This window comes from Bactrocera dorsalis, chromosome 2 (genome assembly GCF_023373825.1).
Source record: "Bactrocera dorsalis isolate Fly_Bdor chromosome 2, ASM2337382v1, whole genome shotgun sequence".
Classification (NCBI taxonomy): Eukaryota; Metazoa; Arthropoda; class Insecta; order Diptera; family Tephritidae; genus Bactrocera; species Bactrocera dorsalis.
Window position 1 is genome coordinate 42,484,781 of NC_064304.1, and position 27,720 is coordinate 42,512,500.

Consider the following 27,720-nt stretch of genomic DNA (forward strand, 5'->3'; position numbering starts at 1 on the left):
GAGTTTTATTTAGGTACATATATATAATTTTCTTGAGTTTTCTTTCATTTCACTGCAAGTGTTTGTACTTTGACATGCACAATTTGCTGCACAAATACAAATACAACTAGATATTGGAATAGATACAAAAGTATACAAAGAACCACTCGGTGTTTGATTTTAAGTCAAAGGTAAATACAAAAACTAAACATTTGAAAACGTAGTAGACATACAAGTACATACAAATAAAGTAAAGACGTTTTATGGATTTAAACTAAAAATTGTAAAATAAAAATTAAATATTTTGGAAAAAGTCTGAAAATTGTGATTTGCCGTAAAGTTACAAAGGCTTATTCATATCACTTCATAATTCAAGACGATTAACAAGTGCTTTCCAACAAGTGCTATCAAGCGACCTGCTGAAGTTCTAGCTGGTATGGGGCCTATTGAGATCCAGGGAGACGGATTAGCGTCATTGGACCATCCATCAGAGCCGAATGTAGGCGTAAAAAAAGAGGAGAGAACCAAACGCTTCACAATGTGGCTGCAATGGTGGCAAACCTCAAATGACGGTGAATCCACAGACTAATCTCGTACATCCATTCGTGGATAGCTAGATAACTTCGGACTTACACTTCCATCTAATCCAGATATTGAGTGAACATGGATGCTTCAGAAGCTATCTGTTCCGCTTCCATCACAGGGTTAGTCCGTACTGTTCGACATGTACCGAGTGCATAGGAGACTCTGAGCACGTCTATGTATGACAATACTAAGGCATATACAGTATAGTAGGCTTCAGTCACTTCGGATGACAGATGAACAGATGAGACTTAAGGTCTTTCTCTCTCCTAAGAAGTAATACATAATCTAATGGTTCCGTGGGAGAGATATGAGTTGGAAGTAGGATAGCTGAGGAAACTCAAATTTTCACTTTTTTAGAATTTCAAATGTTCATAAAAGAGTGTCTAAAAGAAGAGAGAAGCTATAATATCCGACAAAGGTAACAACTTGATTTGGATGGGTCAGTTTGAATGACGGCTATATGCTGCGGTGGTTCGATATCAGCGGTACCGACAAATGAGCAGCTTCTTCCGGAATCTCTGCAAATGTCATGTGCCCTCAAGGACCATTTCTACAAATTTTCGTAATAAATTTAACTCTCAGAGAGGATTGATGAAAGAATTTGGAAGTTCACCATTTCAAATATTGCTTCTGATTATTAAACGGATTATTAGCGAGGCCTCTTCTAAGCTTGAACCAAATAATGTGAGTATAATGTTAGTCTGTAAACGTTTCTTAATATACAAGTAGACAAGCGTGATCAACTGGATTATAAAGTAAAATACTACATCTTTTTATATCAATCTTCTTATATATCAATATGCTTTTATTAAATCGTTTATAGTCATCATTTCATGTGCAATTATTTCAGGCACCGTAGCCATAAGGTGACGAACTACGTACGGGCACATAGTAATCGCCGGACACCATATAAGCATTGGTCACTGCACCCATTTTGACACCGCTGTACGAAGTGCCACAATCATCTTTCACTGCTTCCTCATAGTCACCACAATGCATGCTGGGGAAGTCATCACGAGCCACAGCCTCAGCGTAGTAGGCGGTGGAGCGCGCATGACTGCAGGCGCCAGTTAAATCCAAAATACAACCAGGTTGAGTCTTACCACCGTTCGGGTAGAAAGCGCCCTTACCAATAGGTTTGAGGAAACCGAGTTGACCGCCGTTGGTCTGAATGGACTCGACATAATTAGCATCGTTGGCATTCAAACGTTTGTTGGGCTTGTTGTAACTGAAGAGTGGCAGGGCGGGGTCCAAACCGACTATGGCGTGAAGCAAGCCATTTTTAGTGTTCTTACCGGCATAACCGGCTACATGAGCACCCAAACTGTGACCGATCGCTTCGGTTTCATCCAAATTCATACCAAAGTTTGTGACTAAGAAGTTGATCATGCTGGCCACTTTTTTGCCAGTCTTTGGTACAGCTACAACAGAGGAGGCATAGTCAACGGAACGTCCACGTGCCCAATCGACAACGATCACATTGTATTTTCCACGTGCCAACCAAGCTGCACGAATATCCTTATTCATACCGGCGATGTAACTCTGGGCCCAACCGTGTATAACGAATCTGTGGAGTTTAGTGTTTACACTTTTTAGCATCACCGGATTTTCGAAACACTTTTCAAACAGTTTATATTATACCTCGTTGGATTACTCGCATCGAAGTTGGAGTTGGTAATGGATTTGACAGTTTCGGTAATCTTTTGTCCTTTAGACGGGTTGGCATTTGTGTAGAGGTAGAATTTCACTGGCACTGGCAACAGACGACCCTCCATTTCTTCCTGCTGCTCTAAATCGGCCAACAGTTGCTCACCCTCTTCAGTTGAGACCCAAACTAATGAGCCATCAGCTTGAGGAATATACCAACCATTCTCACCGCTGACACGTTCTTCCTCAGGAAGGGCTACGGCAGTAACTAAGAATAAAGTTAATGAATTCGACTGATTACAACTAGCGGTAGATTACCTGCGGTCAGCGCACAGATTGCTAAAATTATCACGACTTTCATTGCAAACTCAGTGGGAAACACTAATAATTCTTGAATGAATGCAGACCCATTTATATGTTAAGTGGGAGCCTGAGTTGCTTTGGAAATGCATCAAGTACTAATACAAATGGATTTTAGCAAAGTTAAAAAAAATTTAAAGTGATAACTATGATATGACGTTGATAAAATATAAAATTAAATTGATTAAAGTTCGCATTCTATCACAGTTCAATATCGATTAGCTATGACGAAGCTCTTTATTATTAAAAAGATAAGATACTAGAAATACACTGCAGGTGGCATATTAAAATTTCAAAATGCTTCATTAATCGTAATTTTACGTGTTGATCGTTTTTTTAGAGCTAGATTTTTTGAACGGAGTTAGTAGTACAAGGCACAAAGCACAAAACTAATATGAGTTAAAAGTTCCTTACGTCGCATAACCCGAGCAAAAACCAAGTCAACATCCAAGTAAAAATCAAAAAAAGAAAAAATTATTTCTAATATAATATCGACTACGTCAACGTTCTGTGCTGATATCAGTTATCTCATTAATATCTATGACTTCAAAAGCCCCTAGCGTTTCTCTCTCTAGTTTATTCAATAGTTTTTGGGCCTCGTCCACTATACGCACTGCAATAAATCACGATATAGTAAACAAACATTAATAATAAATCGTAAAAATAAAGTTAAAAGCTAGTAAAATTAGCTATGAGAGCAGTCGGTACACTGTAAAAAATGTCTTGTCATTAAAAAGCTAAGCAGATAAGAATGCAATAATAATTGTTATCTAATTTCCACGGTTAAATGATATTTCAAAAAAATCTATTTTGCTTTGTTGGTAGAACAACTTGGTGCTTGAAAATCGTCAGGCAAGTAAGTATTAGAGAGACAGCAAGAAAGCTCTCTCACAAGTTCGTTCCAATGATTTTGCTGGATATTTTGGGTATGAAAAGCGTTCTTGCTCGACTCGTCCCGCTAAATCTGAATGTTTTCAAAAAGAGTACCGTAAACAGGTCTATTAGGATATGCTTGATCGTGCGAATATCGTTCCCAAATTCATGGAGAGCATTATAGATGTCGATGAGACATGTGTTTGTGAGTTTGTCATGCAAACAAGTCAACAAGCCTCAAAGCTCAAGAATCAATATATGATGCTGACTGTTTTTCGACATTCTTGGTTTAGTGCATCATGAATTTTTTCCGGAGAGACAGACGATCAATAATGAGTTTTATTTGGCCGTATTGAGGTCAGGAAACTCAACCGACGACAATGCGAGCTCTCACTATCGACTGAAACAATATCATTTTTGAGCACTCAAAACATCGATTTGATGAGTCCCCCGCCGTATAATCCTGATTTGGCATCGAATGACTTCTTTTTATTCTCGTTTGTAACAAGATTTAGAGGTCAATTATTCGACACCTGAAAGTAAGGTTTATGCGTTCAAAAGGCATGTTTTGGAGATACCTCAATCAGATTGGTAAAGGTAGGTAGGTAGGTAGGAGTGCAGCCCTATCGGGCTCAATTAGCACTGATGTGCCATTTTGATACACTCTTCGTAGAACCTCCTGTATCTGCTGTTACGTTCCACCCTCTCTCTCAAACCATTTTGAGGTTTCGATGAAACTACTTATGTCCGATATGCTTTTGGTGGAAATCCATTCAAGGTTTGGTGCTTGGTGGATTCCGAGTGTTTTGTGTCTTATCTGTGCCAGAGCTGGGCATTCGCAGAGAAAGTGGAGGATTGTTTCCTTGTTCCCTGCTACTCCGCAGCTTCGGCAGATGTCGTTGTAGGGCATACCCATTTTGGACGCATGTACCCCAAATGGCCAGTGCCCTGTTGTGGTAGCTGTTATTCTGTAAATACTTTTTCTTGACCTATTTAATAGGTCGTTGGTTTTTTTCCTGTCGTATGTTAGCCATAATTGTTTAGTTATGACGCATTTTGTACTGTTTTTCCACCTGTTGTGTGCAATTTGTTGAAATTGTTTATTGATCTCTCCTTTGATCGATCCTAGCGGGCTCGGTATGAGCTCCGCCTCGGATTCATTGAGGAAAGCTCCTGCCTTTGCCAACTCATCTGCTTTTTCGTTACCGAAAATGTTCCTGTGGCCGGGAACCCAGATCAAGTTTAGCTGGAGCTTGTCTTTTATTGTGCTTAGTGCTCTCTTGTAGTTGTGAACTATACTGGAATTTGTCATGGGTGAAGACAATGCCAGGAGGGCCGCCTGGCTATCCGTAAATATAGTTGCTTTATGTATATTCCCGTGATTTTCTAATAGAACTTCGCAGGCTTTTTCTATGCCTAGTACTTCTGCTTGGAAGATGCTAGCCGAGTTCGGTAGACGTATAGAGAGAGATATGCCCAGATCAGCGGAGAATACCCCCGTGCCCACTCCGCAGTCCATTTTGGACCCGTCGGTATAGACTGAGGTGGTACCCTCCTCTGCAATTGAGCCTCTTCTCCATTCTCGTCTAGATGGTATCCTCACCTGGAAGTGTCTATTGAAATCCAGCTTTGGGAGAATGTAGTCTGATTTATTAATAGTGAGCTTGTTCAGGATTACACTATGTCCGTAGTTCTGCTGATTCCAACCTCCCAATTCTTTTATTCTTATCGCCGCAATAGCTGCTGTTTTTTGAATAAAAATGTCCATTGGTAGTTGATGCAGGATCACATTGAGCGCATCAGTCGGACATGACCTGATTGCGCCCGTAACACCCGCACATGCTGCTCTTTGTATTCCATTTAATTTTCTAATGTTGTACTGTTTATTTAGCGCTGGCCACCATACCAGAGCTCCATATGTGAGTATGGGTCTTATGACCGCCGTGTACATCCACATGATTATACTTGGTTTGAGGCCCCAATTCCTGTTGACGATTTTCTTACAAGTATAGTAGGCCATGTATGCTTTGTTTATTCTTTTTTCTATATTTATTTTTCAGGACAGATTGGCGTCAATCTCCACCCCCAAATACTTAGCTGTTGGGGATAGAGTGAGTGTTGTGCCGTTTAGTACCGGAAGTTGAAACTGAGGTAACTATTTTGGTTCTGCTAGTGAATAGCATCAGTTCTGTTTTATTCGGGTTAACTCCTAGACCATTGCTTTTAGCCCATAGGTTTAACCTACGAAGTGCTCTTTCCATAATCTCGCTGACTGTTGAAGGAAACATTCCTGATACCAACAACACTATATCGTCTGCATATGCTACTGCTTTCACTCCTCCACCGTTTAATTGGAGGAGTATTTCGTTCAGCGCTACAACCGATAGAAGCGGAGAGAGGACCCCCCCTTGAGGCGTCCCTCTACTCACATAACTTGTTTGTGTTGCAGCGCCGTTTGAAGCGCAGATTGGTAAAAGTACTTCGACAATTGGTTTTAACACATGCAAAAGTGTATAGATCATAGTGGAGAGTATTTTGAAAAACAATGAAGCGATTTTTATTGATTAATATTTTTTTGTTTTCTAATCTCGGAGTATAAAAGGCAACCTACGTGTTTGCTCATCTTGACCCCAACTTTTTTTAACACTTAAAACATTTCATATAGATGTAGCATTAAGTATATGGAAAGCAATAAAATGAAGAGATTCATTCTTGGTCTATTTTATACTACAAATAAATTGAATCGGGGAATTACCACACGAAAAAATCAACGATATATTTAAATATCGATTGAAAACAAAAATCTTATAACTGAATGAAATACATTCAATTATATAAAGTTGAATGTAGTTGTTATGGTATTTCCGGCAAACGTCAAAATATTAATGGAAAAATTCTATTATCAAGATCTAAAATTATAAACAAATCAAACGAAAAATTTACAACAAAGTTATAGTTAAATTATCAGCTGGTTCGTTGGTAGCAAACCGTGCAATCTTAGCCGAATCGCGGCACACTTCGAATCAGTAACATGTCATATATCAATGATTTATATCTGATATCTGGCGTGTTCGCCTCAGGAAATAACTAAGGCATGTTTTTGTTTGTATAATGCATCTCCCAGTGAATAATGCTAGCTATACAATGTCTTCTACTTGTACTTTGGTTAATGGTTCTTAGCATAACTTGAGAAAAGAAGGCCTTGCCAATAATAGTTGCGGTAAGTAATTATATATGTATAGTATATGGTACACATGGTAATCTACATTCGTCATTATGATATACCCATATGGTGATGTAGGTATATATCAAAACTGTATGATAATATTATCAATAAAATATCCTTCACAAATAAAGAAGTTTCCATACAAGAATTTGATTTTGAATGTTCAGTTTGTATGGCAGGATAGTGAACAGTAATCCATGTCAAAATTCGTGAGGATATGCTGAGAAATAAAAAAATTCTTCATACAAGAACTTAATTTCGATAGTTCAATTTGCATGGCAACTAAGTGCTATAGTGTCCGATATCAGCGGTTCCGACAAATGAACAGTAGAACGTTAGAATCTCAGGTCGATAACTTATTAATTTCGTTATATATTTTAAAGGGTACGTTTCGTTAAAGGACGTTTTCTTGGTGTTGTTACAAATTTTGTTTCAAACTTAATATTTATATCCTGCTCAGGGTATAAAAACGAATTTCGGGACATTAAATACCTTTAATCGAAATAGGCGACCGAACCTGAGGGTCTTTTCTCCAAGACATTGCTTGGAAAAATATGTCGTTGAAAGGGGTAATCGTTCATAAGCGGCCATATTTGACATATAGAAGAAGAAATTTGTTCCGTCAGGAGGGTTCATACAACGCTAGCGACTCACCAAAAGCTTCGCCAGCTTGAGTGGATGTTCTTATGCATGTATGTTACTATCCGGATCCGGCGTCTACTGTTTACTACCTGTTCTAGACTACGGCGAATGAATTTGCTGGCGAAAAACTGTCTCAAGACATGCTTATGAAAATCGACCATCGCAGCTCTTTGCTTATAAGGACGAGGTTCTTATGAGAGTGGCATTACGAAATTTCTTTCGAAATGTCTTTCCAATATCATTTTCCATAAAATTTCAGTATATTTCAGACCTTAAGCTCATCGAGTCTCAAATATATATACAAATACTCTTTACAAATGATAGAGCATAGCGAATACTCAAATAGATATATCTTTCTTTAAAAAAAAAGAAAAACATACTCGAAATGCTGACAGACACACTCGAACACTACTCTCCCATGAGATACACCCACACACACACAGATACAGAGAAATCTAAATAATGCACGGCACTTTGCTAACTGCAGCTTTTAGCTAAGCAAACATGGATAAAAGTAGAGAGTAGAGGAAGAACGAGCAAACAGCAGGTGTGCAAACTGCGATAGTTCAACTTCGTTGGATATTCGATGCAGCACTGCCTTAGCCACCATGCCTGTATGCTTGTGCGAGAGTGTGCCTGTGTGCACAAGGTGCAGCTTAACTAATCCTTTCACTTAGCAATCAAAACATATCCTCGTCGGGAGTGGAGCTTCTCAATTTCTTTTTCATTGCAGTCAATATTTACACTCTCCCCGAGCAGCTGCAGTAGTTTCGCATTTTTTGTGACGCTCGAACTGCGCTTTGCTGTAAATGTCGCATTGGAGAGGTGGAGGAGAGAGAGAGTGTGTGTGAAGAAAAGAGAATACGGTCGAGAAATGTGATTTAAAACGAAGTGCTTAGTGTGTCGATAGCGTTTTGTTTATGCATATACTTTGGTGCGTTCGAGTCAATAGATTTTTGCATTTTTCAGCATTTTGCTTTGTTCAGTGCCATCGTCGGTAAAGTCAAATAAAAGGTCTCTGGCATTGGAGTGGATACTTTGTGAAGAGTAAATATTATATTGCGCTGGTTAATGTTTCGTGTAACTTTTAAAATCCTAATTCTCTTTTCAGATATGACTGACTTTTATAATCCCGAGCCAATTTTTGAGTAAATTGTTAGGATGGAAGCCTGGATGAGATATTCTCTTTGAAATTAAGTGCAGGTTTTTAAAGTAATTACACTACCATCTTGAATCTTTATCTTACAATAAGCTTAGTTGGTTTAAAAATTCACTGATTCTACTCTATACGTACCACTGTAACACGTTTTCAGTCAGAAAACGCTGCTATTAAGGTGGCGGTAGCTGTACTGCTACGAAGTGCAGCTTTCAGGAAGGTGAACACCCATTCCATCACCACAGTGGGAATACCAGCGCTAAGCCCGCTAACTGTAAGCTCAAAGTTGGTCAAGGAGTTTCTATCATCACTAGAAACAGCATTAAGTTACTTCATTATCAGACTCGTTTGGGTGCCTGTTCATAGTGGAATCGCTGGTAACTGAAAATTCGATGAGCTAGCTCACATCAAAATGGCAACGAGTTGGATCTTCATTGTCATCTTGCATGCTAGCGCCAGACCAATAAACCTGGCGTGCATTTAGCAGACGTTGGTCGACGAACTGCTCTTGTGTCTAGAGTATAATGCAGGATATCTACTGAACTACTTGCATTTAGCAAAGTTTATCTTGCCATAATTGCCCAATAGATATTTATGCGGCAAGCCTAAATATATCATGGACGCACGTTGTCAAAGTTGTATGAAGAAGGTGAAGTAAAAAAAAACCGAACACATTCAACTCCACTATCCAGCCTTTGCAAGACTTTGGCCGAAACGTATCGGCAATTCTTTCTTCCGCGGAACAGGAGGCATAGCCGATTTTTACATTAGCCGTCTGAACAAATTACTCTCAATTAGATTCAAAGCGCTTTGTCGATTTGTTAGGGTCTTTTAACTACTATACTATATAGAAGTTACTAGTTATAGTTACTACTACTATATAGAAGTTTTAAGCCCCAAAACGGTTTTAAGCTGTCCAAGTGCGATCCATGTTGGGATCGACCTCTTAACCCAACCTAATTTAACTCAATATATAATTTTTACAAGTATTACTCATCAGCACAGATTAGCAACTGAGTGTATTTAAAGCTGCAGTTAGTCACAATTTCCCGCACCAAAAGGGAAGTAAAATTAGTAACTTGAAATATGGGTTGATAGGAATTCAACTGAACAACAGTAACATGATCCTTCAAAAAAAGGCCACTGAAGAAAGTACCTCTACTTGGATTCCCCGTTATCATGTGCTTCAAAGTATATTATTTTGTAGAGCTTTGCTTTTTGTTAGTTAAAGATAGCATGAATTCCAGGAATCACCGTCGATCGTCGATTCAATCTTGAAAATGGTTAGTTTGTAGATTGGCTTCGTAGTGTCAGTATAAATAATTTTGAAAGCGAAACTTGCAGTAAATGCAACCTCGTAATGATCAATTTCATATTTCTCATTTGCTTAGTTCGAAATTCTAATTGATTTCCAGAAACTATTCATGCTCACAATATCAAAAATCGCATTTGTCATACTCAGCGTAGTGCAACTTATGCAATATTGATTGACGTGCCAAAAAGCACAACAAAAAATGGAACTCGACTAACTTTTTTATGCAGCCAAAGCTTGCTGTACGCGCCTTATTTGTTTCGTGCACATTTTCCAAACCAAGTCTTCGATCAAAAGTAGAACTACTTGTACAATGCCATTTCGTTATCAGCTGCGACTAGTTTTCTATAAGACATTGTTTTTGTTTCCTTCCGTTTTAGTGTTTTTTACTTATCAATTTTACTATGTATATATACTTTCTATTTTCGCTTTTCCTGCTTCTGCGACTTTTTCTTAGCACTGTTGCTCAGATACTCCATATTGCAGAGACTGTAACGCCTTGCACAAGCAATGCATACTTTTAGGAGCAGTGACACATGTGTAGAAAAGCACAGCCCAACAGCCCAACATCATAATACGTGTCTTTTCAGAGCAAACTGAACGGCGCTTGCGAGTGGTGTGAGTGCTGAGGATGCAACAAAATACAATATAAATTTCTTCAAGAGACGAGGAGACGCAAAATAAATACAAACTAAGAAACAACAACAAAAAATCAACAATGGCGCTTGAAAATGATAAATCGTTGTTGGCTGAAGCGAACGAATGTGGCGGAAGAGCGGCGAAGAAAAGGTAAATAGTAGCGGTATAGCGCACATATACACTCAAACACGGAGAGGAGTGTGGCAAGACAAATGCGTTTTCGTGTGCGGCACAGACACAGAGTGCAAAGAACGAGCAAAACCAACGGAAGCAAAATAAAAAGCAAACAACAGCGAAAAACTTGGCAGATGCACACAACTCAAGACCACAACAAAGTTGCAGTTGCAAGCAACTATACAAAAGTAACAACAAAAATACAAAATAATAAAAATCACGCAATCTCCAGTCGGGCTGTCTTGTCTGCTTGCGTTTTCTACACGAATGGCTAGCATACTTTCCGGCGTATTCATCACGTAGTTCAAGTGTGTGAGCCTCAACACACACATACATATACACAGTAGAGTCTATGCAACTGTGCGTGTTTGCTCTCTGCGTGCCTTCGTGCTGATAAGGCATACTCGCGCTCTCCGCTTGCTGCTCGCAGTGGAGCAACTGCGAGAATGTGTGTAATACAACAAGAAAATGAATGTGTATATATAAAGTAGATATGTACATATGTACGATGCATGGCAATAAAGATTTATGTTAGCGGGCAATAAGGAAGACGTACGACCACAACAAGTTCATGAAATTTATGCTTGCACGCATTTTAACGCTTTATTGAAGCGTAAAAAGTGAACTTAAAGCTTGCTGCATACTTCTAGGGGCGCGCGCTAGGTGCTAGTCTGTGGGCGAAAGGCACTTAAAAGTGACGAAAATGGGTGTGCGTTTAATAAGGAACGAATCGACTGTAATGAAATCGTTAGACCTAGAAGAATAATTTCGTTTTTATTAGAAATATTTTTATTTTATAACTCGTCCAAAGGATCGAACAATTTGATAGAAGACTGTACAGCAGCGTAAAATGTTCAGTTATTCATACGAGGTTTACTCGTATGATGATGATCTGTGCACTCACAGAGGAAGTGTAGAACCATTTGCTTGCTCGCTTCGAGTTTGCAGCTGTGGTAAGTACTGTTATAGCGCACGCCCATTTTTAAGGCATGTTCCCCAAATGGCCAGCGTTCCGTTATTGTAGTTATAAGTCTGTATATACTTTTCCTGGACCTATTTGCTAAGTTCTTACTTTTTGTCTTGTCATAATTTACCCATATATCTTGTGTTAACAGGTACATTTCCATCTGTGTTCTGTTCTTGATTGTTCCTAGCATGCATGGTGTTGTCTCTGCTTCAGATGCATCTAGAGAGGCTCCTAACTTGGCCAACTCGTCTGTTTTTTCCTGTCGAAAATGTTGCACTAATCAGGAACCCAAACTATGTAAAAGTTGAGTTGTCCTAACAGTGAGCTTAAAGCCTTTCTACAATTGTTGACTAAGCTGGCATTATTTTTTGTCGACGACAAAGCTAGCAATGCCGCCAGCCAAGTTGTCTGTGTAAATGGTAGAATTCTATATCCTCGATATTTATTTAGAAGACGCTTGCTGAGTTTGGGAGACGGATAGAGAGAGATATATATCAAGATCTTTGAAGTATACCTGTGTTCCTACATCGAAGTCTGTTTTGGACACGTCAGTATAGATTAAGATAGTATTTTTCCCTCTACTAAACATCTTCACATTTCTACTCGGCTTGCACTCCTGCTCTCTGAGAGCACTCGTCAACAACTCGGTATAAGGGAACTGTGGGACGGCATTTCAAACTCCTTACGTACAGCTGCAATCGAAACCATTGGTTTTCGGAAAGTGCAAAAGAACAGCTGGTACGACGAGGAGTGCCGTGTCGCAGCGGAGAGAAAACAGGCTGCCTACCTCGCAACGTTACGATCGACCACAACACGTGCGGGATGGGATAGATACCGAGAGTTGAAGAGGGAAGCGAGACGCATTTGCAGACAGAAGAAGAAAGACGCCGAAATGCGTGAGTACGAACAGCTTGATAAGCTGGCCGACAGGGGTAATGCTCGAAAATTCTATGAAAAAATGCGGCGGCTTACAGAAGGTTTCAAGACCGGAGCATACTCTTGTAGAACCCCCAAAGGTGATCTAGTTACCGATGCCCAGAGCATACTTAGATTATGGAGGGAACACTTCTCCAGCCTGCTGAATGGCAGTGAACACATAACACCAGGAGAAGGCGAACCCGATACCCCAATCGATGACGATGGAGCAGACGTTCCATTACCCGGCCATGAAGAAGTTCGAATAGCAATTGCCCGCCTGAAGAACAACAAGGCAGCAGGGGCCGACGGATTGCCGGCCGAGCTATTCAAACACGGCGGCGAAGAGCTGATAAGGAGCATGCATCAGCTTCTTTGTAAAATATGGTCGGACGAAAGCATGCCCAACGATTGGAATCTAAGTGTGCTCTGCCCAATCCATAAAAAAGGAGACCCCACAATCTGCGCCAACTACCGTGGGATTAGCCTCCTCAACATTGCATATAAGGTTCTATCGAGCGTATTGTGTGAAAGATTAAAGCCCACCGTCAACAAACTGATTGGACCTTATCAGTGTGGCTTCAGACCTGGTAAATCAACAACCGACCAGATATTCACCATGCGCCAAATCTTGGAAAAGACCCGTGAAAGGAGAATCGACACTCACCACCTATTCGTCGATTTCAAAGCTGCTTTCGACAGCACGAAAAGGAGCTGCCTTTATGCCGCGATGTCTGAATTTGGTATCCCCGCAAAACTAATACGGCTATGTAAGCTGACGTTGAGCAACACCAAAAGCTCCGTCAGAATCGGGAAGGACCTCTCCGAGCCGTTCGATACCAAACGAGGTTTCAGACAAGGCGACTCCCTATCGTGCGACTTCTTCAATCTGCTGCTGGAGAAAATTATTCGAGCTGCAGAACTGAATCGAGCAGGTACAATCTTTTATAAGAGTGTACAGCTGCTGGCGTATGCCGATGATATTGATATCATCGGTCTTAACACCCGCGCCGTTAGTTCTGCTTTCTCCAGACTGAACAAGGAAGCAACGCAAATGGGTCTGGCAGTGAACGAGGGCAAGACGAAATATCTCCTGTCATCAAACAAACAGTCGTCGCACTCGCGACTTGGCCCCCACGTCACTGTTGACAGTCATAACTTTGAAGTTGTAGATAATTTCGTCTATTTAGGAACCAGCGTTAACACCACCAACAATGTCAGCCTTGAAATCCAACGCAGGATTACTCTTGCCAACAGGTGCTACTTCGGACTGAGTAGGCAATTGAAAAGTAAAGTCCTCTCTCGACGAACAAAAGCCAAACTCTATAAGACGCTCATAATTCCCGTCCTGCTATATGGTGCAGAGGCTTGGACGATGACAACAACCGATGAGTCGACGTTGCGAGTTTTCGAGAGAAAAGTTCTGCGAAAGATTTATGGTCCTTTGCGCGTTGGCCACGGCGAATATCGCATTCGATGGAACGATGAGCTGTACGAGATATACGACGACATTGACATAGTTCAGCGAATTAAAAGACAGCGGCTACGCTGGCTAGGTCATGTTGTCCGGATGGATGAAAACACTCCAGCTCTGAAAGTATTCGACGCAGTACCCGCCGCGGGAAGCAGAGGAAGAGGAAGACCTCCACTCCGTTGGAAGGACCAAGTGGAGAAGGACCTGGCCTCGCTTGGAATATCCAATTGGCGCCACGTAGCGAAGAGAAGAAACGACTGGCGCGCTGTTGTTGACTCGGCTATAATCGCGTAAGCGGTGTCTACGCCAGTAAAGAAGAAGAAGAAACATCTTCACGTCTAGAGGGTATTCTCCCTTGGTAGTAACTGTTAAAACCCAACCTTGGTAGTATGTAGTCTGGTTAATTTATATTTGCATCGAGCTGGTTCAGCTGGCTATGTCCTAAACTCCTCCTATTCCAAACACTAATCTTCTTAATTAGTAGAAAATGTTGACACTTTCCGTATGTAAAAATATTATATATGGGCTTAATATGCTCCTGCATCAACTGCGTATCAACTCTAGATAACTTAATAGCACCGGTAAATCCTGTACAAAAAATCCTCTGTATTCAGTTATTATACTTCCATATCTCAAAAATTAATGGCCGCGCCTACATCATCATTGCTATATTTGAGCCCTGCTGAGTTTTCTTTTCACGATTTTTTGCTGTGAGGGATAGAGAAATTGTAGTTCTACCGCCTTACTCGAGGCTAATATGTGAAACTTGTGTAAAGCTCCTACCATAGCCTCAAAGAAAGTGGAAGAACACAGATCTTACAATAATCCAGTTCTAAAACTTTTTTGCTTAATATACAAAAATTCAGTGCAAAAAATATTAGTATTGAGGACTCACATCACCTTCGGAAGTCTATAAGGGTTCTCCATCCCGTAGGTAAGGTCCTGAATCAATAAGTTATGAAGAAAAGCTTCTATGCTAGAGCAACATTCTTTTGAATTTACATGAAAATGAGTGAGAACGAAACTAGTTTTTTTTACCGGGCAATATTCCTAAAGTGATATATATGGACTTAAGAGGTTATGCGAGAAAATATAATGATACTTAGAATGGGTGCCATGAATCAAGTTATTGTGAAAACGCAGTAATATCAATACATTTAAGAGCCCGCTTTGAGAGCGAACCACAAAGTGTGGAGGTACTCACGACCTCGCAACATATCCTATAAAATTTTAAAAGACGTTTTAGGTTTTATACATTTCTTACTCATAAATTCCAAGCATTATGATTTATGTATATGTATATAGTAAAATATATAAATTGATTTCTCAGCAAAAGCCTTCGTCGTGTGCTCACTACAAATATTTTTTCATATATACAGAATATACTCGTGTGTCACTTATAAATTTCGACGAAGAAAAATCACCGTAATAAACTAGTGCTTACCTTTTGTTTGCGCCGAGGACACATCCACCGGTTGTGCATGTAATTGCCGCGATTCGAGAAAACGTTGCTGATGCAAACATGCCAAGGATGATGACAACGACCCCAACGCTGACGATGCAGACGTCGACGACGACGATGATGACGACGACGACGACTGTGAGGACTGCGAGGACGTTGATGAGGAAGAGAACGGTGAGAGGGACGCCGCCAATGCTGAGCTTGTAGCAACAGATGTTGGCGTCGAACGAAATGTATTCGTCGTTGAGGCGGGTGTGTTGGCATTCGTATTTGCGGCGGTAGTGGTGTTGCAGCCGTTTTCGTCGTGCGTTGGCATTTTCAGTGGCATATTAGGAACCTGCAATAATAGAAGAAGAATACAAAGAAAATTAAATGAAAGTTATGCACAGGGAAAATTAGTTATTATGTGTGAGTGGCAAGTGGATGTGAGCGCCTGTAGACATGCGAGCTATGGAAATAAACGCTTGACGAGCGGAGGTGGAAACATATATTGCAGACAAAAGGTAAATTAGCTTGCGCCAAAACGAAGAAAATATGATTTTGCGAAAACGTGAATAATAAATAGATATGAGTCGTTGGCTGGAAGTGAAGCGGAGTGGAGCGACAGTCAGTAAAGACATTGATGTAAACTTACTGTAGAGAGATTTTCAATTCCAAGTGTATGTATATACTGTGTACATTGACAGCAGCTTGATTGCCGGACTAATCACTTGCATTTGACAGCAGCAAAGGCGTCGAGAAGCTAAACAAAAGATTTGTTAGAAAAGCAAAGTTGGAAGGAGAGCGTAAAACAGTACTTTGGATTTCTATGAAAGCTGTCTATATAATTAAGGTTTGTAAATAAGACGCGAACGTATTCGCTTGCATTCAATGTGGGACCATCTTATCGGCGACAACAAAAATTGCTATCCTGAATAAGTTCCAAATTCAGCAAGAGCTACCGATTCGCGTAGCGAGAGTCAGGATTTTTGTGCAATGACTGTAAGATTGTTGAATAAGTTTGACAGCTGTCATGCCAACCAAATAGAAAAAAGTAAGGTTCGTTTGCAACAAATGTTCCGGAGAGTCTGAGGAAAACAACTTTATTAAGGGCTTACATAGGTTTACGAGTTTCAAACAATCGAATTTTTATTGCCTATTTATTGTCCTATTAAATTATACAACACCTGTAGAATATTGTCTTAAATTTTCAAGTTGATCCGAGTAATAGTTTCGGAGATGCAGTTATGAGAACTTGTGTGCTAAGCTAAGTGCGCCGTCTTTAAACGCGTTTTTCTCGAAACTGTGTTTTTAAAGTTGGTTGGCAAGATTTTTCGAGAACTACTCAACCGGTCTTCATGAAGTTTTACACAGGTTTCTGAGATACAATTTTTAACGTCTTGGACGAAGAATTTTTTGTTTCGATTATAACTCTTTGAAAAAGAAAAATTTTTGGAGAAATATCTGCCAAAAATTTAATTTGCAGTTTTTTTTTTTTGTCCAAATTCTTAGCTGAGGTTTTAACTAAAACACGTAACTTTGCTCTTTAGATGACCCTCTAAGAAGTTATTCTGCCCACGCGGGCGCATCATTTTTCCAAGGGATCACCGAGAAGTGCATTGCAAGGGACGAAAATAGTTTTATCCAAAATTTTCAGAATTTCTTTGTTAATAGTATATGTTTGTGACAATAAAAAATTTCAATAAACTATTTTATTTTTATACTCTCGCAACAAAGTTGCTAAAGAGAGTATTATAGTTTTGTTCACATAACGGTTGTTTGTAAGTCCTAAAACTAAAAGAGTCAGATATAGGGTTATATATATCAAAGTGAATAGGGTGACGAGTAGAGTTGAAATCCGGATGTCTGTCTGTCCGTCCGTCCGTCTGTCCGTGCAAGCTGTAACTTGAGTAAAAATTGAGATATCATGATAAAACTTGGTACACGTATTTCTTGGCTCAATAAGAAGATTAAGTTCGAAGATGGGCAAAATCGGCTCACTGCCACGCCCACAAAATGGCGGAAACCGAAAACCTATAAAGTGTCATAACTAAGCCATAAATAAAGATATTAAAGTGTGATTTGGCACGAAGGATCGCATTAGGGAGGGGCATATTCGGACGTAATTTTTTTGGAAAAGTGGGCGTGGCCCCGCCCCCTATTAAGTTTTTTGTACATATCTCGGAAACTACTAGAGCTATGTCAACCAAACTCTATAGAGTCGTTTCCTTCAGATATTTCCATATACACTTCAAAAATGGAAGAAATCGGATAATAACCACGCCCACCTCCCATACAAAGGTTATGTTGAAAATCACTAAAACTGCGTTAACCGACTAACAAAAAACGTCAGAAACACTAAATTTTACGGAAGAAATGGCAGAAGGAAGCTGCACCCAGGCTTTTTTTAAAAATTGAAAATAGGCCCACACGTCGCCCACTTATGGACCAAAAACCATATCTCAGGAACTACTCGACCGATTTCAACGAAATTCGGCATATAATATTTTCTTAACACCCTGATGACATGTACGAAATATGGGTGAAATCGGTTCACAACCACACCTTCTTCCAATATAACGCTATTTTTAATTCCATGCGATGCCTTCTCTGTATAATACATATATATGTACATTAGGAACCAATGATGAAAGCGGAATAAAACTTTATACAAATACTGCATTTGAGCAGAGGTATCCCTTGTGGAAAAATTGTCGTGATCGGACTATAGCTTTTCAAGGTCCCTGATATCGAACACGAAGAACTCACTTTATCACTTTATCATGCGAGAGTATAAAATGTTCGGTGACACCCGAACTTAGCCCTTCCTTACTTGTTTATATAAAAACATATATAAATTTTATATATAAAAAAAATTATCCAAAGAAACTAATGGAACCGCTTAAAAAGAAATAAACACAGAAAAATGTAATTCCAACCTTTTTGTTATATTTACAAGGATTTGATTTATATCAATTGTTTGCTCGATTCACCATTTTCGAAAGGCAAGTAACATTAATACGTTGATACAAATCTAAAGACTTTTTCTTTAATTAAGCAGAATTACTTCTTCTTTTGAAGTGTGCTTCCTTTGTTTATTCTCTACCTTATTAATTTTTAATAGACTTTACACTTCAACTTCTTGTGCTCTAATTACTTTAAATTTTTTCCTGTTGGCGTTTGAGCGCGTTCATAGAAATCAATGTGATTTTTCAAAGATTCACGGCGCTTTTCCATGCTAATGAGCTTTTCCTCTGCGTTTATTCAACTTTGGCACAGAGCAAAGGCAAAGCCACCTCTCACTCACTCACTCAGTAAATGAAAAGCAGTTATGAAACTTCAGGTATATATGTATGTATAGGGATATATACAAAATTCCATTGCAGATTTCCATAAATCACCATTCAACGCAAAAGGCACAAATTAAAATCGCAGAAAAAGATGAAAAAATAAATAAATGATTTCAGTGCGCGTACAAATTCAGTTTGGAAAGAAATGCGAAAGCAAATTGCAGTTACGCGCTGAATTCGATTTGGCTTCGTTCGTTTGCCTCCTTTGCCGACAGTTGGCCTGTCGGTGTGACTTGAAATGAGCACAAGCCAGCTTGCTTGCAGTTAAATTACATTTCCACTCCCACAGCAAACACCTATTTTTCCGTTTTTTCAAACTTTTGCCGAAACTGATGCCGACCCGCGAGCCTTACAATCAAGCAACAACAATGCTTTAGTATATTTTGATGTATGCCAGTGGGGGTTTGTGGAGTGCATGAACCAAGCAAACTGAAATTATTTACTAAAGGTCGCGCTGGTAGAACGGGAGAGCGCGAAAAAACTAAAAAAAAAGTAAAAATAAAAAATCGAAAGCATTCAAGAAGCGCGCAGGCACGTTTTGTCGCTGGCGGTTACTTCGCGATTACAGTTAGAATTTGAGCACCAAGAGAAATGGTTAGTTTATAAAACAAGCAAACTTCTAAAAACAACAAAAACTACCGCAAACACAATTCAACCATGATGAGCTCAGCGAACTCGAGTGCATTTGTTCTTCAACACGTTCGCGCCGAAAGCACACTTTAAGCGATTGCCAGCCGGCACCTTCATCACTGCCCTCAAGAAAAAATCCACTGACCGGACTAGAAAACCGATTTCAATTCTTTCCTGCCCCCCCATTCGTAAGCGGTTGGGTGCAAATGGCAAATGACTGCAGTTGCAAGTTTCCCCAAGCACCAAGTGCAGCTTTATGTAAAGCGAAAAGTAACTCAGTTTTTCAGTTTTGAGGGTGGTGGCGGAAGGGAGGTGAAGGTGAGGGCGCCATGCTTTCGCTGTCACATTGGCGAACTTTGATTGTCAAAGGAAATGCAGCGCGCTGGGTGAAAAATAATGGCAACCGCGCAAAGCACAGCAATCAGCATGCTAAAGTGGGTGTGATGAAGCGCAGCAGCATGGAAGTAGAACGGGGGAAAAGGAGCGCTGAAGAATTGCATAGTGGGTAGGTGGCTTTCGCGCACACATTGCGATGCTATGCGCAGACCTTTCGGGGTCACCGTGAAATTCAACAACTTTCGCGAAGGTAAAAAAAAAACGGAAAACAACAAAAACTAGCAAAAAGGTTATAAAACTCTTCGTTGAAGCAATGACATTACGGCGGTAAAAAAATAATACAAACAAAAAACATTAATCAATCACCATATTTCACTGTTCTTTTCTTGTGATAATGATGCGAAGGCATTTGCAGCCAAAGGTAGGGTTTTACCTCCTTAGTTCAGTCTTGAATAACATTGAAACAAAATAGTTGTTGGAAACCCTTTACAGCAGCCACGCCCAACTTCACGGGTTGATCTTCTTCTTATTCTTCTTTCTTACAGTAGAAACCGCTTACGCGGTTAAAGCTGAGTTAACGACAGCGCGCTTTCTTCTTTTCGCTATTTGCCGTCAATTCAGGATACCAAGTGCAGCCAAGGTGCTTCTCTACCTGATCTCTCCAGTGAAGTGGAGGTCTTTCTCTGCTTCCACCGGAGAGTACTGCAACGAAAACTTCTAAAGCTGTATAGAAGAGAACACTATCCGGTTAACATGACCTAGCTGGCAAAACCACTGTCTCTTCATCCGCTGAGTTATGTCAATGTCGCCGTATATCTCGTACGGCTGATCGTTCCATCGAGTGAGGTATTCACCGTTGTCAATGCGCAAAAGGCCATAAATCTTCCACAAACCCTTTCTCTCGAACGCTATAGCAGGACGGAGATGATGAGTGACCAACCCATCTCAGGTATATTTAAGATGTCTGATATGAATCGATTGAAGTCAGAAAAAAAATTGATGAAGATGATATTTGAGATAAGATTCTTCTTAAATAAAAAGTGTGGTGAAACATTCCTTACAATGAGGTGCATTTTGAATTACTGGAAGACAATTGATCCGATCACGATCATATATCTGAATATTCTATATACGTATATAGTTCTTCATACATTGACCAGTTTCTTGACCTGTTCAATAGAACTTTTTGTCTCTCTTCTAGAGAGAATTTTTGTTGTTAGGTTTCCCTGAAGGTCGGAACCACTGGAGTTCGCTATAAGCTCAACACATTACTGTCGATCCAAATTCAGCTTTATACTTTCGTTGTTAATTGCATTCGTGTTTTCGCAAAAAAATTGGATTGCATATATGCCATTAATCATCGCAACTTAAATTTCGAGTTTGCAAAACTTCGCGGCTTGAGTTGGGGGAAAAATATTAATAACAAACCAATTAAAAATAAACTGAATGCGTCCCTAGTTATTAGCATTTCAGAAATGAGGCTTTATTGGCCATTATACTAACTCAGATATAAAGGCAAAATTAAAAAAAAAAAAAAAATAAATCAGTTTTAATTTCTTCTCATTTGAATAAAAGTTTAAAGCATAAATAAAAGTGGAAATAAAAAATTACAAAAATTTAAAAGCATGGAAAACCGCTAATTAATAGGTAAACCACGTCCAGCAAGCAGTGGAGATAGCAGCCGCAGCTTAGAGTGTACACGAAGACCGTGGAGAGTCGATTTGGTGCCGGTCGCAGCAACTCGCATTGACGTATGAAACGACTTGGGGCATTTATGTCCAGATTTAAAATTGAAAGCTTACAAAATACAGCTTGTACATGAACTGAATTCGCTCGACCTTTCCAAGCGACATCACTTCGCTCTATGGGCTATATCCTAGAAGATCCGACGTTTTCGCGTTTTTGTTCGGCGTTGAGGCTCATTTCTAGATGAAAAGACGGAGAGCAACGTAAAGAGATTCACGCTGTCATTTCATCCAAAAAAAAACAACGGTTTGGTGTGGTTGGTAGGCCAATGGAATCATCTGTCTATATTCTTCAAAAATGATGTCGGTGAGAACCGTCTATGGCGACCGTTAATGCGCCTTGAAAGCCGACTATTTGATGCCTGGAATTGAAGCTCGTGATCTCAGCGACATTTGGTTTCAACAAGACTGTGCCACTTCCCCCACATGGCATCAATCAATGAATTTATTGAGAGAATACTTCGGTGAGCAGATTTTTTTACGTTTTGGACCGGTCGAATGGCCACCAAGATCGTGTGATATCATGCCGTTAGATTTTTTTCTATGGAGATATGTAAAACCTTAAGTTTATGCATACAATCTCGCTTCGATTCAGGCCTTGGAGCAAAACATCACGCATATCATTCGCCAGTTACTAGTCGAAATGATCGAATGAGTCATAGAAAATGTGGACTCAACGGAAGGACCATCTGAGACTTAGCCGCGGCCAACATTTGAAGGAGATAATCTTCAAAAAGTAAATGCTAAGGAATGTTCTTTCGAATGATAATAAATAGTCCTTATTAAATTTGAAGTTTCTGTGTTTGTTTTTAAGTAGATAACCTCGAAATGGGATTCACTATATATATATATACCGAATTTTAAAATTTTCAATTTGCTTAGAAGCATAGTTCTATTCCTTTTCCAACCAATAACAAAATTCGTTTGATTTCTCAACAGCTCAGAGTCAGCATATATGCTCAAAAATATATGGATCTAGTAAGATATATATTTTTATTAATTTCATTAACAGCTCCTCCGAATTAAAACATAGATGAAGACATACAATATATCAAAGTATTTATTTATAAACGATTAATGTTTCATTTTGTAAGTAGAGACATAAAAACGCGTCTAATTGAAATGCATAGAAAGTTTCGCCTTTAATTGACAGTTGCGAGCGCACTTCGGTGGACGGCGCTCGGTCTGCGATTTAAGTGCCACGTAGAGGCCAAAGTGTTTGTTGGTGTTTATAATAAATATATATGCATATATATACAAACATCTATATATATAAATATATATGTTATCACAACTATATAAAAGTATATTCGTGCATATTTACATACTCAATACTAAAATGTTTGCATAGAACGTCGAATTTGTTGCGCATATTAATTGCGCATTATTCTAAAAATATAAGAAATAAATGAGTTTTTATTGCAGGCAATTTGCAGTCATAATCGTCGGCGCCAATAAGTTGTAATTCATTCATTCCAGCTATTAAACGCAATTGCAAGCTTAACGCAGTGAGGCTTGGGCGGCGGTGTGACGGGGCGTATGCGGTGCCTGATTGCCGCTTAGAATTGCAAGTACTATGCCACCACTACTAGAAAACTGCATACAACAACAGCGGTGTGCAAAAAGGCAACAAGTGCAGCATGAATAATGGAAATCCGTCAGTAATGCTTTATCGCTTTGTCATGCCTGCGCTGTAAGCTGATTTATATGACACGCATACATACACAGGCACATATGCAAACTCGCTGTCAGACGAGTGTGTGTGTGTGTGTATATATGTGTGAATGCACGTCTGGACCTGTCAATATTTGTCTCTCCACATTTTTAATGTCTCGCTCGCTTTCGACGTCTCTCAAGTGACACTTGCAATGGCACATTGCCTCCGCTGGCCGCGTGCAGCAGCGGGCAGCAGGCGTGGTCACGCGGTGGCTGCGGTGCCACTGGCATTATAATTAGCTGTTTAGTGATTTAATTAATAATCGCTCGCGCGCAGACAATTCGCGACTCAATTAATTGTCCGTTCTCCTGCTGCTTTTGCGATTCTCTTCGCTCGCTGACAGTTTATTGGTATTTTCATAATGGCGCAGCGATTAAATGAATGCGGTAATTTGCTTCAAGCATTTTTATTGACAATTAGTAACGGGTTCGGGCTGCCATAAATTATTTAGTTTTCATTCCGTCAGCTGAACAAGACTCTCTTAACATGGGAAGTTTATGGAAAATGAGGTGGGTGGAATGCAATAAATTGCTGCATTAATTAGCTGATATTTTTACAGTTAGCTGTGGGTTATACTCAGCTTGAATGCTGAAACACGTAGTTTTCGAAATTTCAATGTAAAAGTAATTTATTTTCTATAGTGCCTTATTTATTGCTAGTTTACTAGAAAAATGACACAAGTCAAAAATTAAAAAAATTTGAAAACATCTCACTAAGCTATTTCAATTTAATTAAAATATTGAAGAATGAAATTAAATAAAATTATCCGCCATCAAGTAACAGTCACCAACAGATTTGGATTCGTTTTTTTATACTTGAACTTAAGTTAAAATTTAGATGTTTTGAAATAAGTCATTTTACAAAATAATTGATCGTTTCATTGAAATAATCAAGAAATATATTTTTTTCTCACAAACAGTAAACCAATTGAAACTTCTAAGTGAGTTTATGAGTTACCAGTGTTGCCACCTTTATTCGATCTCACAATCTTATGACACCTACTTTGAAAATAATTAATTATTTAAAAATGTTATAAGTAATGTGGTTATACATTTTATAAATATATCAAAGATTTAAGTATTAGTTATCGAGGTTGCCACCTTTAAAGTTTTAAAAAAAAATTTAACAAAATATTGGCAAATTATTATGAAGTCCACGTTATTAACTAAAATTTGTTGTAAAAATACTACTATGAGGTTGCCATCTGATTTAAATCATTAAAAATAGCATTTCCCTTCGTTAAAAACTGCATTATTAGCTTGCTTCTTAAAAATTAATTTATATACTTTATTAGATAGTTATTACTTTTAATTTGCCAAACTCACGGATAAATTTTATTTTCATAAAGAAATAAAACCTTACTTTCTTACAAATTTTAATTTTTTTGATATCTATATAATATCTTATCAACAAGTAAACTTTAGTTTCAAATATGCTTTATTTCAGTCATAAGTTGCTCTCAACTGGCTAAAATAGGGAAACTGGCGAATAGAACAGATTACTGACATAGAATAGATGAAACTTGTGGAAAGCACTACGACCTGTGGTTTATTGTCCTTTCCTTTCCAACACTTTGTTAAAGTCAATCAAATCTATGAGGCTTCGTAAAGCTTTTGGATTAATGAACGTAATGTGTTCTCTCATTTATTGTCCGATAGCCTGTCTTCTTCTTCTGGCGATTGCGGGGCCATCCCGTAATATGTGCTTTGGTGGCTTTACTTTTAGATCACACAAGCGACTACATGCGAAAAACGGACTAAATACTAGCGGAGACACGAAAAAATTATTCTAATTAAAAAAAAAAACAGAACAAATGGGTTTTACGGCAAAATCAATTTATTTTATTCAAAAGAGTCTCGTTCTGCTTCAATATAGCTTCTTGGACGGTCCAAAAGCATTTCGAACGAGTGTTTTAGCTCGTTGGCCGGTATGGCCGCCAGTATGCCGGTGCAAGCCTTTTGAATGGCCTCTACGTCTGCATAACGCTTTTATGAGCAAATGCATTTTTCTGAAAAGGAAGAAGTCACACAGTGCCCTATCAGGTGAATACGGGGGGTGGTTAATGGTTAAAATGTGATTTTGGTCAAATAATCGTCCTTCGAATGTTGGATTCTGAGCAATTTTTGGTCGTCAGTCAATTTGTGTGGAACAAACCGTTCGTAAGCCTAAATGTTTGGTCAAAATGCCATAAATCGATGTTTTGGAGATGTTCAATTCCATTTCCATAAACTTGCCCTAAACTTGTTTCATCAATTAAAACGTTTCGGTAAAATTTTTACCAATTTTATAACAAAATTTAATATTGGCTCTTTGTTCGAAGTTCATTTTCACACCGACATCACAAACATACTGACACTTAAAATGCAATAACTTCACTTCCAATCTATGAAATGTCATGAAATTCTCACTGGACAATTGATAAAGATAGCGGATTCCAACGCCCAATTCGACATATAAATGGCGCCACCTAGAGGCGCTAGATTCAAAAAGATCCTCTTTACTTTGACACGCACCTTGTATTACTAAGTTTTCCGCTCGATGGCGCGTGGTCTGGCTCAGAAGCAGCTCCACTAAAAGGATGCCAACGAAAAATGGGTTGAATCTTGGTTGGCATGACAAGATGCACAGTTTTACTAAAATGGTATTCGCCAGAAGATGCTAGAAAGATGGGAAAATGTTTGACTAGCGATGCGCAATACTTCGAATAATTCATTTGTAACCATTTCCTTGCAATAAAATTCAATTTTCATTAAAAAAACTTAGTTGCGCGTCTAGTAATAGAAATATTTTCTTTATATGTATATGTTTTTGATTTAATTAAAAGTAAAGAGTGATCCAAGTCGAGGTACTTCTTTCAATAGCCGTGTGGAAGTACTGAAGCCGGTCGACCTTCCCAAGCGACATCGCTTCGCTTTATGGGCTCTTGAAAAGTTCCCAGAAGACCCCAAGTTTTCGAGTCAAATTTTGTTCAGACATGAGACCCATTTCTGGCTCAATGGGTATGTGAACAAGCAAAATTACCACATATGGGATGAAAAGCAACCTGAAGAGATTCAAGAGCTGTAATTTCATCCAAAAAAATTAACGGCGGGTGATATGTAAAGTCTAAAGTCTAAGCGGACAATATTCGATTCGGTCCTTGGAGCAAAACATCACTCGTGTCATTCGCCAGTTACCAGTCGAAATGGAACATCCGAGTCGTACCCGCGGACAAAATTTGAAAGAGATAATCTTCAAAAAATAAATGACAAAGAATGTTCCTTCGAATAATAATAAGCATTGCGTATTCAATTTGAAGTTTCGGTATTTTTTCTTTAAAAAAAGTAGGGAACCTCGAAATGGATCACCCTTTATATATATTTTTCCAAATATTACTTCAATTTCTAATGATAAAACAAAAAAAAATTGTTGAATTCTTTTATAACTCAGCAAGCACCCGACAACCCCACAGGTTTGCAAAGCTCCCAAAGCTCATATTTCTAGAAATTTAAATTCCTCACATTTCCTGCCTTAATTAAAATCTCAAATAGCCAAACAAAAGCGCTAAGATATTATTCAGCGCACACACGGCATATAAAATATTTAACAACACGAATTAGTACTAAAAAGTGCCATGAAAAGTAAATCAAAACAACGCTAACACCGATTTTATCTATGCAAAGTGGGTGGCGAGGCGTGGCGAGGCGAGTGGAGTCGAGTGGCGTGCAAAGTGTAGCAATTTAAACAAATTAAACATTTATGTGCTGCCAACCGAACCAAGACGGCAACGCAGTCACGCAGGCCAACTGAAACAACAACAACAACACAAGCAACAACAGTAGCAGTTAGTCAAGCCAAAGTAAGCGCAGTTTAAAGAGTCAGTTATTTAGACAACCAATAAGTCTGACAGCCTGTCAGCTAGATTGTAAGTCAGCGGCGCAACAAGGCGTAGGCGCTGCTGGGTATTAGCAGTATAACAGCAACAAACAAACACGTGCTTACAGATACACACATACAAGTTTACGCTTGGGGTATGCAAATAAGCGAAGGGGTGCCGCAGATTCGCCATTGTATTATCGCGCACTGGCATAAATAAATTCAAATCCTTAAGTACTTATCGCAAAATCGCACAACAACAACAGCACAACAACAAAAACGTTACTTGGACACATACAAACATAAAGCGGGCGCTTTACTATTCTTTGAATTCCAAGCGAGCCAAGCGATAATTTGGCTTTTATGCTGATGGTGGGAGATATGGTTGTTGGTTTTTGGTTACGCCGAAGATGGTTGAAAGCGACGATGCCGCTAAACAACTTTAATTAAATTCATTAGCTTTTAAACACTTTACAGCACTGGCATCTAAAGCAATAAATCTCTCTGGCTTGCGTTGGGCGACACATAAGACCAGAAAGAAAATTGTTGAGGAAGATGTAGAGGAGGGGTTTGGAGGGATAGTACAGTGCAGTACTGGAGAAAGCGTTTCATCAAAGGAGTGAAAATAATTTGCGAAGAATGGAAGATCATTTAAGATAAAATTTATGGCCTATTGAAACTTATTATATAAAATGAT

The 27,720-nt window shown here is 39.0% G+C and overlaps 2 protein-coding genes across 6 annotated transcripts in view; both read right to left on the minus strand.

Moving 5' to 3' along the window:
• The window catches only part of LOC125776421 (transcription factor SPT20 homolog), a 354,201-nt gene that overhangs the window by 80,999 nt on the left and 245,482 nt on the right, over positions 1–27,720 (minus strand). For all 4 annotated transcript variants that reach the window (XM_049448219.1, XM_049448216.1, XM_049448215.1 and 1 more), the window contains one exon: positions 15,394–15,748. In XM_049448219.1, coding sequence (XP_049304176.1) covers positions 15,394–15,748 — 355 coding nt within the window. The remainder of the gene's footprint in view (positions 1–15,393; positions 15,749–27,720) is intronic.
• On the minus strand, positions 622–2,918 carry LOC105224503 (phospholipase A1-like). Of its 2 annotated transcripts, none has more exons than XM_011202604.3 (3): positions 2,530–2,918; positions 2,206–2,467; positions 622–2,131 (listed from the first exon to the last, which is right to left on the minus strand). In XM_011202604.3, exons 1-3 carry the CDS (start codon positions 2,570–2,572, stop codon positions 1,411–1,413), a joined length of 1,026 nt encoding a protein of 341 aa, XP_011200906.2. In that variant the 5' UTR covers positions 2,573–2,918; the 3' UTR covers positions 622–1,410. The 2 variants fall into 2 exon arrangements, with proteins under 2 accessions (XP_011200906.2, XP_029405360.2); XM_029549500.2 differs by having other exon boundaries at positions 623–2,131; positions 2,206–2,479.

Coding starts and splice junctions, on each gene's coding strand:
- LOC105224503 (XM_029549500.2), bottom strand. CDS start 2,572: ATGAAAGTCGTGATAATTTTAGCAATCTGTGCGCTGACCGCAG. Junction 2,480..2,529: donor AATCTGTGCGCTGACCGCAG/GTAATCTACCGC, acceptor CTTTATTCTTAG/TTACTGCCGTAGCCCTTCCT. Junction 2,132..2,205: donor GATGCGAGTAATCCAACGAG/GTATAATATAAA, acceptor TAAACTCCACAG/ATTCGTTATACACGGTTGGG.